The 18238-nt window shown below is 34.9% G+C and overlaps 1 protein-coding gene across 1 annotated transcript; it reads left to right on the top strand.

The window, feature by feature from the left end:
* The first annotated feature begins 11516 nt into the window (after positions 1-11516).
* On the top strand, positions 11517-14803 carry LOC148550905 (uncharacterized). The gene is made up of 3 exons (XM_088494663.1): positions 11517-11677; positions 12940-13120; positions 14063-14803. Exons 1-3 carry the CDS (start codon positions 11517-11519, stop codon positions 14801-14803), a joined length of 1083 nt encoding a protein of 360 aa, XP_088350789.1.
* The last annotated feature ends 3435 nt before the right edge of the window (positions 14804-18238 follow it).

Genomic DNA, 18238 nt, shown 5'->3' with positions numbered 1-18238 from the left:
TACATCAACAGTTGAGAGTGTCTGTTCTTAAGACTTATTTATGGTCATTGCAAAGCAAAGGATAATTGAAAACTGCCTTTGAATAAACCTGATAGATAAGGTCTCATTATTAGGAATTATGTTCATCCTTGAAATAAAAACAACTTGATCAAAAACAACTTGATCAACGTTACGTCCTACTAAGAATATAAATTAAATTATTGTAAAATAGTTGATAATATATATATATAATATTTAATATGTAATTTATTAAGAGTTAATTTATTTTTTAATTCTTTTTTAAAAATATAGTATGAGAAAATGATAATTTTATTTGTTTAGTTAAACAATTATTTGTATTTTTTATTATGTAATTAATTTAATTAATAATTTTTATTATTATTTGCCTACTCAAAAAAATATATCAGCTTATATCGTTCTTATATTTAAACTGAGGTCAATTATTTTAATTTTAATTTTTATTTTAAACTTTACATTTTAATTGGTGAACTCTAAACTTGATAAGATTAAGCTAACCACAGTAAACATTAATCATATAGCAACTTTTTATTTTATTATATGCAATTCATCACTTATATTCTATAAATATTATGATTATTGGTGCACTCTAAAAATATACTAATTTAAATATTGAGATTAATTAACCTATCAGTTATGTTCATTTTACATGAGAGTTTAATATATATGAAAATGACATAGGTTTGATCTCATACGAATATGAATAAAAAATTAAAAAAAAAATTATTGAAATGAAGAATATAACTATTAATCATTTGTGATAGTAAACCATTTTATGTGGCACACTGGTGCATTTTAAAATTCCAGTGCATTTTACAATTGGAATTCTAGATGCTGACATGCTGTAGTTGGATCTGTGACATTCAAAAGATTATAAGAAAATTAAATTTTATCAATTTTTTCAAGGGTTAGAATTCTTTTTCATACTTAAGTAGTAAAAACTCAAAAGTAATGCAAATTTCAATTCTAGTAAGAATTTAATTTTCATGATTCAGTTTAAATCAAATTCGACTAAAAATGGTCTAATTTTCAATTCTATTCTCATAAGTTATAATATTACCAAAATTATTCTCACTAAAAATTATTAGTGGTGATAATAAAAAGACAAAATAATTATTTCAAACACACTCTACATATTCTATTTCAATTCTATTGTTTTGATTCGTAATCAAAGAATTCTCTCTAGAATTAATTCAATTCTCTCAAATATTATATTTAACTCTAACTTATTAAAAATTTTCTAACACACTCAATTTCATTCTTTAAACATTGTTGTTCAACATACTCTTCCTTCTAGTCACTTGGTAACTTAGAATCAAAGGACAAAATTCACGGAATATAAAATTATACACAAACTAAACAAAAAAAATCCCTAATGCAGTGTCTCCCAAGTGATATATCCATTCTAATTACACCAATGATGAATGCACTAATTTTTTTTGAACCAAGGAAGCTCAAAAAAAAAATTAAGCATTAGCGTGTATCTATGAAAATACAAAAAAAAAAAAAAAAAACAAATGTAAGAAGGAAAAGAAAGAAACAAAAAGAAAGAATAAACTTGCAATATTTACCTAAGGCTCATTGGAAGCATCATGTGAACTTTAATCTGTCAGTTCTTTGGCCTCCGAGTTCTTTGGATAAAAGAGCACATATTCTTATGATGTCATTAGATTTACCAACTAAAGATCATCCTCTATAGCTAGCAACTAAACCATGAAACCAACCAAAAAATATTTTATGTGAAATTTGTAATTTGCTTTGGCCACTTAAACAATATTTTCAAAGGCCATAACTCCAAACCATAACTAAGTGAACAATGTAGGAAGTATTTTCATCAAACATGTCTTGCAAGATGAGGTTCATTACCAATTAAGCCTCAACCTGACAAAGTCGGGTCATTAATCACATTAGTCATTTGAAACAAATCAAAACAACAATAAATAAACAAACTGATATTTAAGAAGTTCAAAAAAGAAAAAAAAAACTTGAATGCGGCCATGAGAATTGAAAATTGCATCAGTCATAATGGCAATTAGCAATGTTCAATGTAGATGAGATGGAAAGGGACCTTAGGTGAATAACATAATTCAACTATTTTAAACTCTATATCACCTCACTTACCTTATTATCAATCTAGACATATGATATATGTAAGTAACATACAATCAGATTACAATTCTCTTTTATGCAAAAAACAAATATTATAAAAGAATAGGTGCACCAAAGACAAAACAGCATCAAAAGTTCCTAATCAAAATTTTCTTGTTTTGACTTTGTGACAACTCAGTTCTTGCTTTAAACAGAATAAATTGTAAAATAAATGTTTTGGTTATTAATTAGACTTGGCGTATGATTAGAGGGAAAAAAATTCCTTGATATATCTCTCATATTTTCAGTCAGCATACATTAGAATTTTATATGTGAACTACCATAGGTAAGAAATCAGATGAAATCAATAACTTTGATGCACACAATCAGAAGCAAAAGAATTATTAGGGGTAGATGTGGCATAATAAGCACGGATTAAAGAAGGCATAATGAATTTTCTAATTATATATATGAAATCCAAAATGAAATAAAATAAATACCTGTGTATCATAGCCAAAAAGCATGCCACCAATTCAAGCAGTTCCACTATCAAAGAGACAGAATAATTAAAGTACTTACCTAATGAAGTAATGATGAACAAATGCAAATTCAATAGATCATGCCTCTTAAATAGAAAATATATATATATCAACTGAAATCTAAAAGAATAGCAAAGGTCTTGAAATTACTTCAAGATTAGACTCTTCTAAATCAAAATATTGCATGATTTCTTTCCTGTAGGAACAAAAAATGCAACAAGAATTTTTGAATTAACAAATGAACCAATAGAAGATGCACCTAATAGGCAGAAAAGGTTAAAAACAATCAATGCCATTATCTTAAATTCAACTAATAAAAAATAAACAATGAAATAAAATAGTAGCCACATTGTGGCGTTTCAAGTTCTGAGTTCAATTGTTGCAACAACATCATCAGTTACAAAATATTCTTCCATATTTACTGTTGCTTTTTCTTTGTAATCCACCAAATCAGGTGGTGGTGTTTACTTTTTCTTTTCATTTGAATGCTCATATTCCTATAGAAGTCATATGCACGTGAATGCTCAATTTCTTTACATTCTTTACCTCAGTATTGTCATAGTTTGGGTCATAGGAATCAAAAGTAAATATGTATCAAGCAATCCACCCCAGGTACTTCTTCCTTGAGCACAACCTGCACAATGATAGTATTAGCCTAAAAGAGTTATTCTTTTATTATTAAAATGATCCACTTGGTAAACTATATGAACAATTTAACTATTTAAGACATATAAGACATAATTAACATTTAAACTGTTTTGAAATATAATTTACCAAGATATAATTATTCTATGGTATGTATATAGATTTAGAATACATGTTTAATGCATTTGTCAACTATGATGAATAGGTATGTATGGAGTTTAACCCACTAAACAATGATCCTTTCAAAGTTCTCCTAAAAAGAGACCAAATGATACAAAGGGTTCATTTCCTAAACCAACTGTTGTTGCTTTACCTGATCCCTATACATGAGAAAGCTATAATTAGATTCACAAAAAAGTTTACTTGGAACGTGAAGGAATTATGATATTTACATCAATTATAAATAACACCTCATTTGGAGCTCCTAAATACTCAGCATAGTTTCCAACCTCTGATGCATATCCTAAATCTCCAACCTAATAAATAAAGAGTATATTAGTCACCAAAATTACTACTAAGAGTCAACCTGTTAAAAAAAAACTATTTTACAGCCAGTTGATAAACCCATATTTTATGATATATATTGTGCTTAATTTAAGTGATTTATTCAACTCTTCACCCACTTATTCATGTAAATTGCATGGTTTTACTTTTCCTTCCTTATTATGTGATATATGTGAAAAACATGTTTCCTATGCTTTAAAAATAATTATTTTAATTACCCTATATTACCGTTCGATGCCGTGATTTGTGTGTTGAGTAGTTTCAGATCTTCTAAAGTAGGAATGACTTAAAGGATGGAAAGAAAACATACAAAAATGGAAGGAAAGCACAAAATAGAGTTTTTGAAGAAACTGGCAGCGACGCGAACGCATGGACGACGCGGCCGCATGTCCAGCGCAAAAGGCAGCGACGCGAACGCGTGACTGATGCGGACGCGCGCCTTAAGCAGAATACAGATGACGTGGACGCATGACCGAAGCGAACGCGTGATAAAGAAAACTCCAGATGACGCGACCGCGTGACCCACGCGGACGCGTGACAGACGCCACGCATCAGAAATTACAGAAAATGCTCCCAGCGATTTCTGAAGCCCTTTTTGGCCCAGATCCAAGTCCAGAAGGCACAGATTAGAGGTTATGAAGTGGGGGAATGCATCCATTCATAATCAAGTCTTCAACTATTCACTTTTCATAGTTTAGATGTAGTTTTTAGAGAGATAGATTCTCTCCTCTCTCTTAGGTTTTAGGATTAGAATTCCTCTTAAAGGATTTAGAATTTCAACTCTTCATCAGGTTCAATATCCCTTTTACTTTATATTTCTCTTTTACTTTCAGATATTTTAATGCTATCCTTTAATTACTTATGTTGCCAGATTGGCTTATGAACTCTTTATGTTTACATTGGTTTTCTCTTATTAATACAATTGAGGTATTTCAGATCTAAGATTCTTATTTAGCTTTTCATGTTATTGGCTTTAATTGATTAACTGGAAGCTCTTGAGTTATCAACTATCCGTGATTGGTTGTTATGTCGGCTAAATCGACTGGTATTCCACTAACTCTAGTCTTTCCTTAGGAGTTGGCTAGGACTTGGGAATCTAACTTATTAGCTCACTTGACTTTCCCTTGCCTTCATAAGGGTTAACTAAGTGGGATTAACTTCCATTCTCATAGGAAGTAACTAGGATAGGACTTCCGAATTTTCATACCTTGCCAATAGTTTATTTTACAGTTATTTATCTATTTTATTTGTCATTTAAATTACTTGTTCCTTACTCTCAAAACCCCCAATTTACAAAACTCATAACCAATAATAAGAACACTTCCCTGCAGTTCCTTGAGAAGACGACCCGAGGTTTAAATACTTTGGTTATCAATTTTAAAGGGGTTTGTTACTTGTAACAACCAAAACTTTTGTAAAAAAGGACTTTTGTTGGTTTAGAAGCTATACTTACAACGAGGATTTATTCTGAATTCTAAACCACGCAGAAGCTCTCTCTCTTCACCAGTATTGAAGCAAATCCATAGAAATTGCAAATTATAATATTAGCATATATAACACTTATACCGAAGACAAGCTTAAGAGAATTGAACAACTTCATTATCTATCTTCCTAAAGCAATACTTCATTTTTCTTTGACAAATGAACAAAAAATTCTTCACAAAATGCATAATTACAATTGCTACTATAAGCGTTTGCCAAATGTTTACTATGATTCACATTATAACAAATAAGTATAGTTACCTATATTTTCAATTATAACAAATAACTATAGTTACCTATATTTCTTTTAATTTATCAAATAATTCACGTTTTATAGTAAATTTTCAGTTCTAGTTTTTGTATGATTTAAGTGGATAAGAATGAATGAATAAACTCTATCGAGTCATAATGTTCAAAAGAGACACTCTGTTTTTTACCAAGTCCGTAAATGAGTTCCTCAAGACAATTTCAATGCTTTCAATGGCATCCTATAAAGCCTCAAATCTTCCAGAAAATGATTTCTCAAAGAAAAAGTATACCTACCAGAGGGTCCATTTTTCTTCCGCCTTGGTCGTTTCCCATTCGAAAAAAGACCTGCAGCTGAACTCAACATAGCTATTAAAATATGTTTCCTTTTTCTTTACTCTGAAAAAGAAAAAACAAATTATTTAGCTTTGTAAAAAAATCAAATATAGACAAATCTAGTCCAGTCCAGGAACATAAGTTCTTTCATCTCTGTTCTGTGCTTTGTTCGTTGCTATGAATAGCAAAACATGAAGTTTAATAAGGACATAAATACTCAGTTTAATAAGAATACATGTACATATTAGCAAGATGTGCCAAAAATAAAAGCTATCAGTTCAGGGGAAAATAAGGCTACAGTTGGTGAGAGGAAGATGAAGAGGAGGATTGGACATTGGTGATAAGCTCCTTATGGGGCTCTTTTATCTCCTGAGTGCCAGTGCTAACGACGAACCTTGCGGATTTTTCGGAAAGCTTCTGCTCCTTTCACTGCTGACCAGTGGAGGCAAAGAAAGGTTTCATCTGCTTCGTCATGCTCCCATACCTGATTGGAAACCGAACAGCACCCCGTCTGCCGCCACCAGCTACGCTACCGTCATCAGCTATAGAATCTCTTCCCGTCAAAGTACGTCAATAAGGAGAGGAGAGGGGAAGGATTAAAGAAAAGAGATAAGTTTTGAGAATAAATGGGAGTTATGAGAGAAAAATGAATTAGAGAATTTGATTTTTTTTAAGGGTCAAATTTGAGCGGAAAAATAACCGCTCAATCAGATGCACAACATCTTCTTCTAAAATCAAATTTGGGGAATTGCTACACGCCTGCACCAACATCTTCTTTCAATTTGCTGGCTAAAACACCCTTCTCTTTATTACCTGGATAAAAGGGTACCTCAAAATTTAGGGAGAAAATTACTGCTGCTTTACTTCTTCTCTATGGACCGGTGGCAGAAAAGAGTGGGTGTTATAAGGTATTATAATTAGCAATGTTTAGGTAGGATAGAACTATAATTTTCATAGCAAAAAGGACAGATGTTGTTCTATGAGAGACTGCTATAGTAATGTTTTGGGAGGAAATACTTGGACTATTCAACTTTTATATTTTAAAATAAATAGATTGGCCAAATTTCAAACACATATATTTGATGCTTTGAGTTTACATTTATTATTTTTTTGAACTATTAGGTACTTTAATTAGGTGTTGAAAGTTCCATCGATAAACAGCATGCGGTAAGATTTGGGGACTTCTAACTTTCATAGTTTCATCACATTTGATAACTTTTTAAGACCAATTGAAAAAAGCAAACAAAGCTTTCATGAAAAAGGATATTGTGACACGTGGAGTTAGAAAACCAGATTTTAAGATGTTAACTAAGGATTAATTATTTAATTTAAAATAATAAATTATAAAAAAATAATTTTATGATTATTGAAAATCATAAAATCATTGTTGAAGAAATTGAGGATATAACTAAAAATACGACTGTAGTAAATAATTTTGTGTAAATTGAATATTCAGTTATATTCGATAGGGTTAAGTATGGTTTTGGTCCCAAAAGTTTTGCGCCAGAATCGAAATCGTCCCTCTTCTAATTTTCGATTTATAATCGTCATTAACGTTTTTTTCGTATTAAAATCGTCCTTTTAATTTTTTTGGACTAAAATACCCTCACCACTACCAACACAATTACCTCCTCTGTAACACCCTACCATACAGAGACTTACGCTTAAGTCATAATTCAGAGATGGCAAGGTATTACGACCTCTAAAACAAAAATTTAGTACGTATAGTAGTATGAATGATTGATTATAACTAGGAGCCTTGTAGAAAAAAAGGGATAAACAAAAACCGCAACTCGAAAGCGCAACACTCCGATCACTAACACAACGAGCAAAGGATAAGCTAACGCAAGATCATATATATAAAGAGTATCAAAAACAGGAATATCAAGACTCAAAATCCGGCTGCGAAGGTAACCGGTTCGAGCATAGCAATATATACATATAATAAAATAAGGAAAACCCCAAGGAAAACCCAAAGGGACATAAATACCGAAAACCTAATCTCCAAAATCCCCTCTAGAAGGAGTCATCACAGTTTGTATTATTTAATGGAGATAAAAGTATCTAAACAAGATATATAAATCAAGATAGAGTCCCGAGAACAAAGGATCTTCGCTAATCCAGAAGTCTCCAGCATGCCTCAACGAGAAGCCTCGCGTCCTGCATCTGAAAACCACAAAATCCGCATGGGTGAGAACCAGAGGTCCCCAGTACGGTAACAGCTTCCACATATATAATACATAATAATAGAGGAAAGCCGAAGGCAATCCTAGAACTTCCTCCAGGTAATATCAAAGCTTATAAACAAGCTAAACCGTAAGTGGCAACTGACTAAAGATCCTTCAGTCTAACTAATACTTCCCTTTCTACTTCCTTCAGACCTCCCAACAACCAGCAGGAGTATAATATAGCAAACACAGTTATATCAGACAAGAGATTTACAAATAGGAACAAATAAGGCATTTAGGCAATTAGCAAGTAATATGCAGTCAAATAGGCAATCTCAAACAATTCATGTAGTATGCTTATGATGCATGCCTGTCCCTAGTGGCTGATGATATCATCTGTCGGTTATAGAGCCAACCCGACAAGTCCTGGTAGCTAGCCATTGGACTGTCCCTCTGTCGTGCATCCCCAACTCGAGTTATACTCATCATAAACTTGATCATAATCATGATCCATATCCATCACCCTCACTGGTGAATATTTATCCATCACCATCACTGGTGAATATTTATGGGGGCGAGCTCATCCGGGCCTTTCACAGTGCCCGGCAACACTTACGACATAGGGTCAAAAGAGCTTCGAGTCTCAACCTGGAGCACATGGTGGCTAGCCATTGCTACTACCCAGGGAAACCCTCATCTCCAATGGTGGAAGTGCAAACCTTCACAATTCAATCAACATCATATATGCATTTATACTTGGCCATAAACATGGCTCCGCCGTAACACGGCAATAATCTAGCCATCCGGCTCACGGTTAAATCCATAACCAGCCAATTCATTAACAATTACGGCCCTTCGGCCCATGGCACAACAAGCACTTCCACCGCCATTCTCCGCATCTCACATAATCATCTTTGATCCTCAATGATCATTCATTTTTCCCTTGCTTCACTCGCAAGTTACCACATTCACTAGCCTTTTTTCTCATGCTAGGCATATCATAATGATTTAAGACATAAGTGGTGAGATCGGAGGCTTAGAAGTATGAAATTTGGCTTTTAAAACTCAAAAATCAACTTTGGGATGAAAACAGGTCCACGCGTATGCGCACTCCACGCGCACGCGTGGATGGCGCTTTCTCGAAGAACGGCGCGTACGCACCAAGTGCGCCTACGCGCGAGGGGTCATTCTGCTAAAAATTTTCTAAGTTAAAAGCTGCAGAATTTACAGATTCAAATCCCAATCTTCCGACGGACATAACTTCCTCATTTTAAATCGTTTTTCACTCGTTCTTCGAACGGCATGGACATCCCGGATCCAATTTCATTTCTAAACAGATTTGGCACAAATCAGAGATCCGTAGTCCAAGTTATGTCCCGTCAAAGTATGCCCAAAAACCATGTTTTCATACAAAACCACAAGGTGCCATTTTCAAAACAAGCCACTTTCAACTCTTTTCAAAATCAATCAAACATGCCAATTTCAATCCTTCTCTTTGAAATCATTCAAAATGTACCAAAATCAACAACAAGCCATCCTCAACTCACACATTGACACTTTACCAAGGTTTCCAAAACCACATCCAACCATTTTAACACTTCTCAATCAAATGGCTAAAGGACAAACACAATATCATGTCATACATCCTTCCTCATCCCAATTTCCAATAATACCATTTCCAATTAACCATCATTATACATAATCAACATCATACTCACCATCAACATGGTACCACCCATCAATTCAACCTCAATCATCCATCAAGCATATATCACAACATGCATTTCTCATATTTCACACAATCAAGGCATCAATATTCATAATCACATATATGAACACATCATATATTTCAACCATTCAACAACACCAACAATTCAATGCCTATCTTAGGGCCTCTAGCCTAAGTATTTCCTACCACATTACATATTAGATACGGGAAACTAAAACCATACCTTAGCCGATTCCCCAAGCTCAACCGGAGCACTTCCAAACCACTTGTCCACAAGCTCTCAAGGTATCAACACCTCCAAGAACAGATTTTATCACACAAAACCCTCTTCCAAGCTTTCCAAAATCACCAATCAAGCTCCAATATTCACATATACACAACCTAAGCCACAATCATCATACCCATACACAACATCTCAATACCCAAACATCATAGAACAACAAATTATACTAGGGTTGAGAATCTTACCACACCCAAGGTCCAAGGAGACAAGATTAACCTTCTCCTTCAAGAGAGTTGGGTCATATAACATCAAAGAACCCAAAATCTCAACATTTTTACTCATGAAACTCGAAATCAAGGGCTGGAATTTCGAACAGTAAAACGTGGCTTACCTCAAGATTAATTGTATGGGTTTTGTAGAGCTCTCCGCGGTGAACGCGTGGCCGCAAACGGAGCGACAATCGGAGCTCTAGATCAAAAGTTATGGTGGTTTGAAGATCAAGTGAGAGATAGAACTTGAGAGAGTGTTCTTCCCTCCATGACCTCCATTTCAGCGTGTTTAGTGTCTCAAATGAGGAGGGAGAGTGCTGAAAACTAGGGTTTTGGTTTAGTTTAGTTGGGCCAAGGGCCCACTTTGGGTCCGGTTGGTCCGGTTTGGCCCGTTCGGTCCAATCTTGGTCCGATTTCTATAAAATTGGTATCGAAATTCTCGTCTCAATTTCCTCTATCACATTTAGCCATAAAAATAACATTTTTGGCTTTCTAGAATAAATTCTCATTTATGGGTTAATTAGCCATTAATTAACCGGGTCTTACATCCTCCACCACCACCACCACCAACATCAACACCACCGCCACAACCAGCACCAACACCACCACCACCACCACCACCACCAACACCAACACCAACACCAACACCAACACCACCCTCCACCCACTGCCACTCCATCACCACCACCACCACCACACCAACCAAAACTCAGAAAATCAACATCATCATCGTTATCCTCATCAGAACCCAGATCTCAGATCCAGAACTCAAACTCAGAAAAACAAACTCAAAACTCTTCCTCAACATTAACCAGAAGCAGATGCACAAACGCAGAAGAACAACAATGGATAACAACAATGGATAACAACAAGCTCAACCAGAAGCGAAAGAACAGCAGAAGCAAAAAATAATGAAACAACAACAATCAGATGCAGAAGAACAACAACAACCATGAATCTTGTATACAATTAACCATTAACAGAAGTTCAATAACCTAAGCTAATTCAACAACAACAACAACAATTCAGCAGCAACTTTCAGCAATTCAATAACCTAAAATCAACTAACAAAAAATTAAAATCCAACTAAACTAACCCAGAATCAAATCAAGGGGCTGAAGGGAGGGTAACAGGTAGTGGTACTCTGATTCCTTCTGCGACAGGGACTGAGGGAGGGAAAGCAGGGAGGCTTGCTGGCGGTGGTGAAATAGAGGAAACTCCACGTTGCTGCATGGTGGTGAAGCAGAGGAGGCTCCACGTTGCTGCACCATGGTGAAGCAGGAGAGGCTCGCCGGCGGTGAGCTCTGGTTCGAGGAGATCCGAGACAGGGAAGAAGAGAAGGAGGGGAGAGGGTTGCGGTTGATCTGGAGAGCAGAGAGGCAGTGGCGGGACGGCGGCTTTCCTTCCCCTTCATCGTCATCATCATCAGAGTTTTAGAGGAGGCAGCGGCAACGACGAGGTCACGGCGGCGACGACGGAGGCTCGCCGGCGCCATCCCCCTCCCCCCTTCCCCCTCCCCTTCTTCCCTTCCCCTCCCCTCCCCTCCCCCTTCGTATACCCTTTTCTTCCCCCACCCCCCAATGCGTTTTCTTCCCCCTCCCCCCAACACGCGTTTTCTTAAAAAGGACGATTTTAATACGAAAAAAAACGTTAAGGACGATTTTAAATCAAAAATTAGAAGAGGGACGGTTTCGATTCTGGCGCAAAACTTTTGGGACCAAAACTATACTTAACCCTATTCGATATTACTGAGAATATAGATAATTTAAGAAGTAGCAATATTAACACTTTATTATTTACTATTGTTATGCTTTTTGTAAAAAAGAATTATCGATTAGTGTACAAATTTTTAAAATTCTGACAAAGATATGGTTATATATTATATTTTTTGTATTTGAACATTGATTTATTGTAATTCTTATTATTTGATTACTGTGCATATAAAACTTAAACCTTGATCTTGGTACAATAAAATTGTATTATATGATCTCATCTTTTTAAATAGATTGCAGTCATCGATAATTTTTTGTAGATATTATTTTTATACTTCACATGGTGAAGGAAATGTATATTTTTATATAACATATTTGTTGCAGATATAACTGAAACAGAATTTACTAGCTTGGTAACTATTACATGTGATAGACATTGGTGATCCAAAATTTTTTGTCAACATTGCGATGTTATGATGTGGTATAAGGAGAGATCATAGAAGTCCAAAATAGGATCCAATATTGAGTTCTCAATATGTTGTATGCGAGGGAAGGTACAATTGCCATTTTTACAACGTCCACCTTATCTCTTACAAGATACAATATCTAGAGCAGATCAAATAATACAGGAAAGAAGGATCCAGTATGCAACTATCATCAATGGTGGAAGACTATTTCAACAATTCTTGGTTGATTACTTTTTCATGATTGAAGCAAAAAGGCTGACCTACTATCGAAACAACTAAGATAAGTTGAAGAGTGATATATACAAGGGGATTAAAGATGCTACCCGAATCCTTCATTAGTGGCATGATATACGTGTTTAATAACTATCAAGATGCTATGGCAATTTGTAAGAAATATGGATATCCAGACCTCTTCATCACAATGACATGTAACTCGAGTTGGCAAGAGATTGGCAGAGTTAATAATTCAAGAAAGTTAAAGATTGAAGACTGACCAGATATATCGTGTATTAGGATAGTTAATGGTACATGTGAAATCTACTACATGAGAATTTTGTTAACTGTTCAGAGAGGTTGCACAACACGTGAGTCTATTAGAACAGTTAATGGGATTACATATTCTAGCTTCCAAGATGCTTGCTATTCCATGAAACTACTGTGTGACGATAGAAAATTCATTGCACCTATTAATAAGGTAGTTGAACTTGCATTTGGTCATCAATTGAGAAAACTATTTATGATGCTACTGATATCTAATAGCGTTCGCAAACCATATCATGTTTGAAATGTAACTTGGACATTATCTTCTGACGGGATACTATATGAGAGGAGGAAAGTATTGAAAAATCAAGGTATTTCACTATGTCTTTTTTTTAGGGTTAAGTATGGTTTTGGTCCCAAAAGTTTTTCGCCAGAATCAAAACCGTCCCTCATCTAATTTTTTATTTAGAATCATCCTTAATATTTTTTTGTATTAAAATCATCCTTTTTATCTAAATTTTTAATTTTATTCCTAAACTATCCCTGTTTTAAAAAAAATTATAAAATTAAAAAAAAAACACGTGTGTGGGGGGAGGGGAAGGGGACACGGGGGTGGGGGTGGGGGTGGGGGGAAGGGGAGGGGACGCAGGGTGGTGGTGGTGGTGGGGGGAAGGGGTGACGGGGTGGGGGTGGGGGGAAGGGGAGGGGACGCGGGGTTGTGGTGGTGGTGGTGGGAAAGGGGACGCAGGGTGGTGGTGGGGGTGGGGGAAGGGGGAGACGGGGTGGGGGTGGGGGTGGGGGTGGGGGGAAGGGGACGCAGGGTGGTGGTAGGGGTGAAGGGGGGAGGGGAGACGGGGTGGGGGTGGGGGTGAAGGGGGAGGGGGTGGGGGAGGGGAAAGGAGGAGGGCATTTTTGTCCAAAAAAATAAAAAGGACGATTTTAATACGAAAAAAAAACATTAAGGACGATTCTAAATAAAAAATTAGATGATGGACGGTTTTGATTCTGGCGAAAAACTTTTGGGACCAAAACCATACTTAACCCTTTTTTTATATCAAGATTGTATTCTCTTATTACTTTTATTTAATAATATTAATAAATTTTATTTTGGAATTACTTATTAAATATTCATAAAACCATCGTGTGCTTTTGTTAGGACATGACTGATGACGAATTAAAAAACCTCTGCCTTATTGAGATTGGGAAGATACTCAATAGCAATGCGAGATGTTTAAGAGACTATCAATCAATGCCATATCCTGAGCTATCTGATGTTCACTTTTTTCAGAATAAGCTAATAGAGGAGGAGTTAGCATATGACACAAATGAGTTGACTTATAAAAACTTATATACAGAACAAAAGATGACTAATGAACAAAGGTTAGTATTCGATGAGATACTCAATGTTGTTATTGTAGACTCTGGTGGTTTTTACTTCGTTTATGGGCATGGTGGGTGTGGTAAGACATTTATTTGGAATGAACTTTCTTCTGCTTTTTGGCCTACAGGAAATATTATTTTAACTGTCGTATCTAGTAGATTTGCATCTTTACTCCTACCTGGTGGCAAAACGGCTCATTCTAGACTTCCAGTACCCATTATAAATACTGATGAATCTACTTGCAACATCAAGCATGGCAGTTTGAAGGTTGAGCTACTCATCCAAAATAGCTTAATAATTTGGGATGAAGTTCCAATGTTCAATAAAATGTGCTTTGAAGAACTTGATCGGACGTTTAGGGATCTTATGTCAGTTACTGATCAATATAAGATACATCAACCATTTGGTGGTAAGGTTGTGGTTTTAGGAGGTGATTTCAGACAGATACTTCTGGTGATTCCGAAAGGAAGTAGACACGATATATTATCATCAGCTATTAACTCATCCTATCTGTGATTGTTCTGTAAGGTTCTTAAGCTGCATACGAACATGAGGCTTCTAATGTCTTATTCGGGTCAACATGATGGTGAAATGAAGAGATTTACTAATTAGATGCTTGATATTGGAAATGAAAATATTGGTTTTGCTGTTAGTGATGAGTCAGAAGTTGAAATTCCAGATAATCTACTGATTATAACTACTGTGACCTTCTCTCTCATTTGGTAGACTTTGCATATCCAAATTTGTTTCAAAATATACAGATTATAGGTATTTTCAAAGTAGGATAATTTTTGCACCCACGCTTGAGAGTGTCGAGAAGGTAAACTATTTCGTCTTGACAATCTTTTCAGAGATGAAAAATGAGTATTTAAGTTCTGACACAACATGTCAAGCTAATGAGAATAAAGATGTACAATAAGAGTGGTTCACATTAGAGTTCTAAATGAAGTCAAATGTTTGGAACTACCCAACCACAAGTTTACTTTAAAGCTAGGAGTTGCTGTAATGCTACTGTGAAACATATATGAGACTTTAAGTTTATGCAATGAGACAAGGTTAATAGTTAACGAACTTGACGACAACGTAATTGGAATGACGGTAGTGACCGATAAAAATATTAGTGACAAAGTGTATATTTCAAGAATGAACTTGATCCCTTCAGATTTAGGATTGCCATTTAAGTTCCAACAGAGATAATTTTCATTAACAGTGTGCTTTGCAATGACCATCAACAAGAGTCATGGTCAATCATTATCACATGTAGAGATTTATTTGCCAAAATCAGTATTCATCCATGGACAACTTTACGTTGCTTTGTCAAGCAAGAATCGTAATGGCCTCAAGGTTCTAATTCTGGATAAAGCCGGCAATCCAAAGTCATCAACAACAAATGTCGTGTTCAAAGAAGTTTTTAATAATATTTAGGTAAGAAAAATAGTATTTTCATTTTAATAACATGTTATGATTATACTTTTGTAAAAATATTTACTGTAGGTATAACTAATTTATTTATAACTATACCTTCAAACTTGAAATAAAATGTGTAACAAGGAGCACAGCATCGTATGTGAGGTTAGTAAAATACTAAGTTGTCGATAAATTTTCATTAGCCTTTTGATATAAAGTTTAGTGTAAAACTAGCATGCTATTATTACAGTTATATATGTTCTTATTTTTTCAGGTCTCTTTCCTTATAGTTCAAGAATATTATAGACTTCAAACGGTTCTATTTGTATTTTACTTTGAATAAAGATAAAACAATATATTCAGTACGTTTATTATATAATAACGATAATAGTATTATACTAAATTCGAAAAATTTATGATTATAAAATATTATTTTCAATTTAACATGTCAAATTAAAATGTAATCCCGTGCATTGCACGGATTTAATACTAGTTAATTATTTAATTTAAAATAATAAATCATAAAAAAATAATTTTTATAAAAATTATATATTTTATATATAAATATATTATTATATTATATTTTATTTATCTTTGATTGAATCTCGATTGAATCTTTAAATCTTTAAATTTTTAATTTCATTGGTTTGATGATCGATTGAATTTTTTAAATCCTGGTTAATTACTCTCTAGTCTCTACTCCCTTAATTGGAGAGAGACAGATGACCGAACTCTAGCCAAAATCCAGTTGAATAGTTTGACTGGATAGGATTTTTTTTTCAAATGATCGGATCACTCTTAAATTAGGCCAAAGTTTACCAAAATTATTTAGACCTAAGTTATTCTTTGGAACAGACCGGACCATGTACTCCCCTATAAATACATAAGTCGAGAATTTTCAGTCTCAATTCTAAATATTTACCAGATCTGTTTTTAAGACTCTAACTCAATCTTAAACTCAATAAAACCTCACCTTTTTGAACCACAACCTAAATAATGCTCAAGTTTGGGTGGAATATATAAACTTGGGGTGTTTAAGATTGGATCTAAACTCAAAACATATTTTATCGAGTTTAAATTTGTCATTTTAACCTGATGTGATTTTTGAATTAGGTTTGAATCATACTTCGAGTCAACCCGACCAAACCCAAAATTGTATTTTAAATTTGAAATTTATATTTTTGGGTTAAATTATAAATGAAAATTATATTTCTACTTCAATTAATGTTTTTATTACATGGTGTTATTTATTTAAAAATAATTTATTTGGTATAAATATAATATAATATTTGTTAAATTTAATTTTTAAAAATAAAGTTTTATAAATTTATGAGGAATACCCCAACTTAGTCCTTGAAAAATTTTGGACCGAATACTTTAGTCCCTAAAAATTTTAAATACACAAATCTCCCCAACGTTAGATGTCGTAGCCAACACAATCCTCGTCCGCTTGCCCCTAACGTCTACTGCTGATGTGTATCGTTAAGTCTCACACATGGCCGTTAAGTGCCACGAAAAGAGACATGGACAGATCAATCCCTGTGCTAACAGAGTGAAGGATGTCATTTTGTTAGGTACAAAATGCAATGTCTTGGATATGAGGAAATATTGTCTTGTTGATTCCCTTCCTACTTCACACCACGACACACGAAAAGACCTAAACACTCAAAGTGTAATACCCTACCACACAGAACTTTACGCTCAAGTCGTAAATCAATGGTGGTGATGTAAGGTCCCACATCAGTTGGGGAGGAAAACGAAGCATGCCTTATAAGGGTATGGATACCTCTCCCTAGCACGACGTGTTTTGACGAGTGAGTGTGGGGGACTTCGGCTATTATCCCTATCGTCAAAGGCAAAACTGTGAGGCCTTGTGTGTCAAAGCGGATAATATCGTACTAGCGGGTGGTTTGGGCTGTTACAGATGGTATCAGAGCCAGAGCCCGGATCGATGTGCCAGTGAAGGTGCTGGGCTCCCTTAGGGGGTGGATTGTAAGGTCCCACATCGGTTGGGGAGGGGAACGAAGCATGCCTTATAAGGGTATGGACACCTCTCTCTAGCATGACACGTTTTGACGAGTGAGCGTGGGAGGCTTCGGCTATCATCCCTATCGTCAAAGGCAAAACCGTAAGGCCTTGTGTGCCAAAATGGACAATATCGTACTAGCGGGTGGTCTGAGCTGTTACAGGTGAGGTACTACGACAGTTAGAAGAGATATACATACATAATTATAGAAGAATAATATCATAACTAAGAGCCTGTGAAGAAAATAAACAACAAAAATCGTTAATCATACACGAACACGTTAAAGCGACAAATGTTATATAGAAAAGTAGAATATATCATGAGTTCAACGTGATGATACATAATAATATATATACATAATAGTTACTAGTCTCGACCCGCGAAGAAAAGACCGGTTAGAAATATACATCACTAGAGAAAGTACAAAATATACATCTATCTCTCCAATAAAAAGCCTCTAAGTAGAAATTAAAGTCATACCCAATATACTTCCAAAAGGGAGAGAAAATCTTTATACA

This window comes from Arachis ipaensis, chromosome B7, assembly GCF_059453495.1.
Source record: "Arachis ipaensis isolate K30076 ecotype BB chromosome B7, ASM5945349v1, whole genome shotgun sequence".
NCBI lineage: Eukaryota > Viridiplantae > Streptophyta > Magnoliopsida > Fabales > Fabaceae > Arachis > Arachis ipaensis.
Note: the sequence above shows the minus strand (reverse complement) of the source record. Positions and strands in the feature narration are given on the sequence as shown.

Excerpts from the sequence above, each read along its gene's own strand:
- LOC148550905 (XM_088494663.1), top strand. The coding sequence starts at position 11,517 with ATGGTGAAGCAGGAGAGGCTCGCCGGCGGTGAGCTCTGGTTCGAGGAG. Across the intron at positions 11,678-12,939 it reads TCATCGTCATCATCATCAGA|GATAGTTAATGGTACATGTG; the intron begins GTTTTAGAGGAG and ends ATCGTGTATTAG. Across the intron at positions 13,121-14,062 it reads TCATTGCACCTATTAATAAG|GACATGACTGATGACGAATT; the intron begins GTAGTTGAACTT and ends TGCTTTTGTTAG.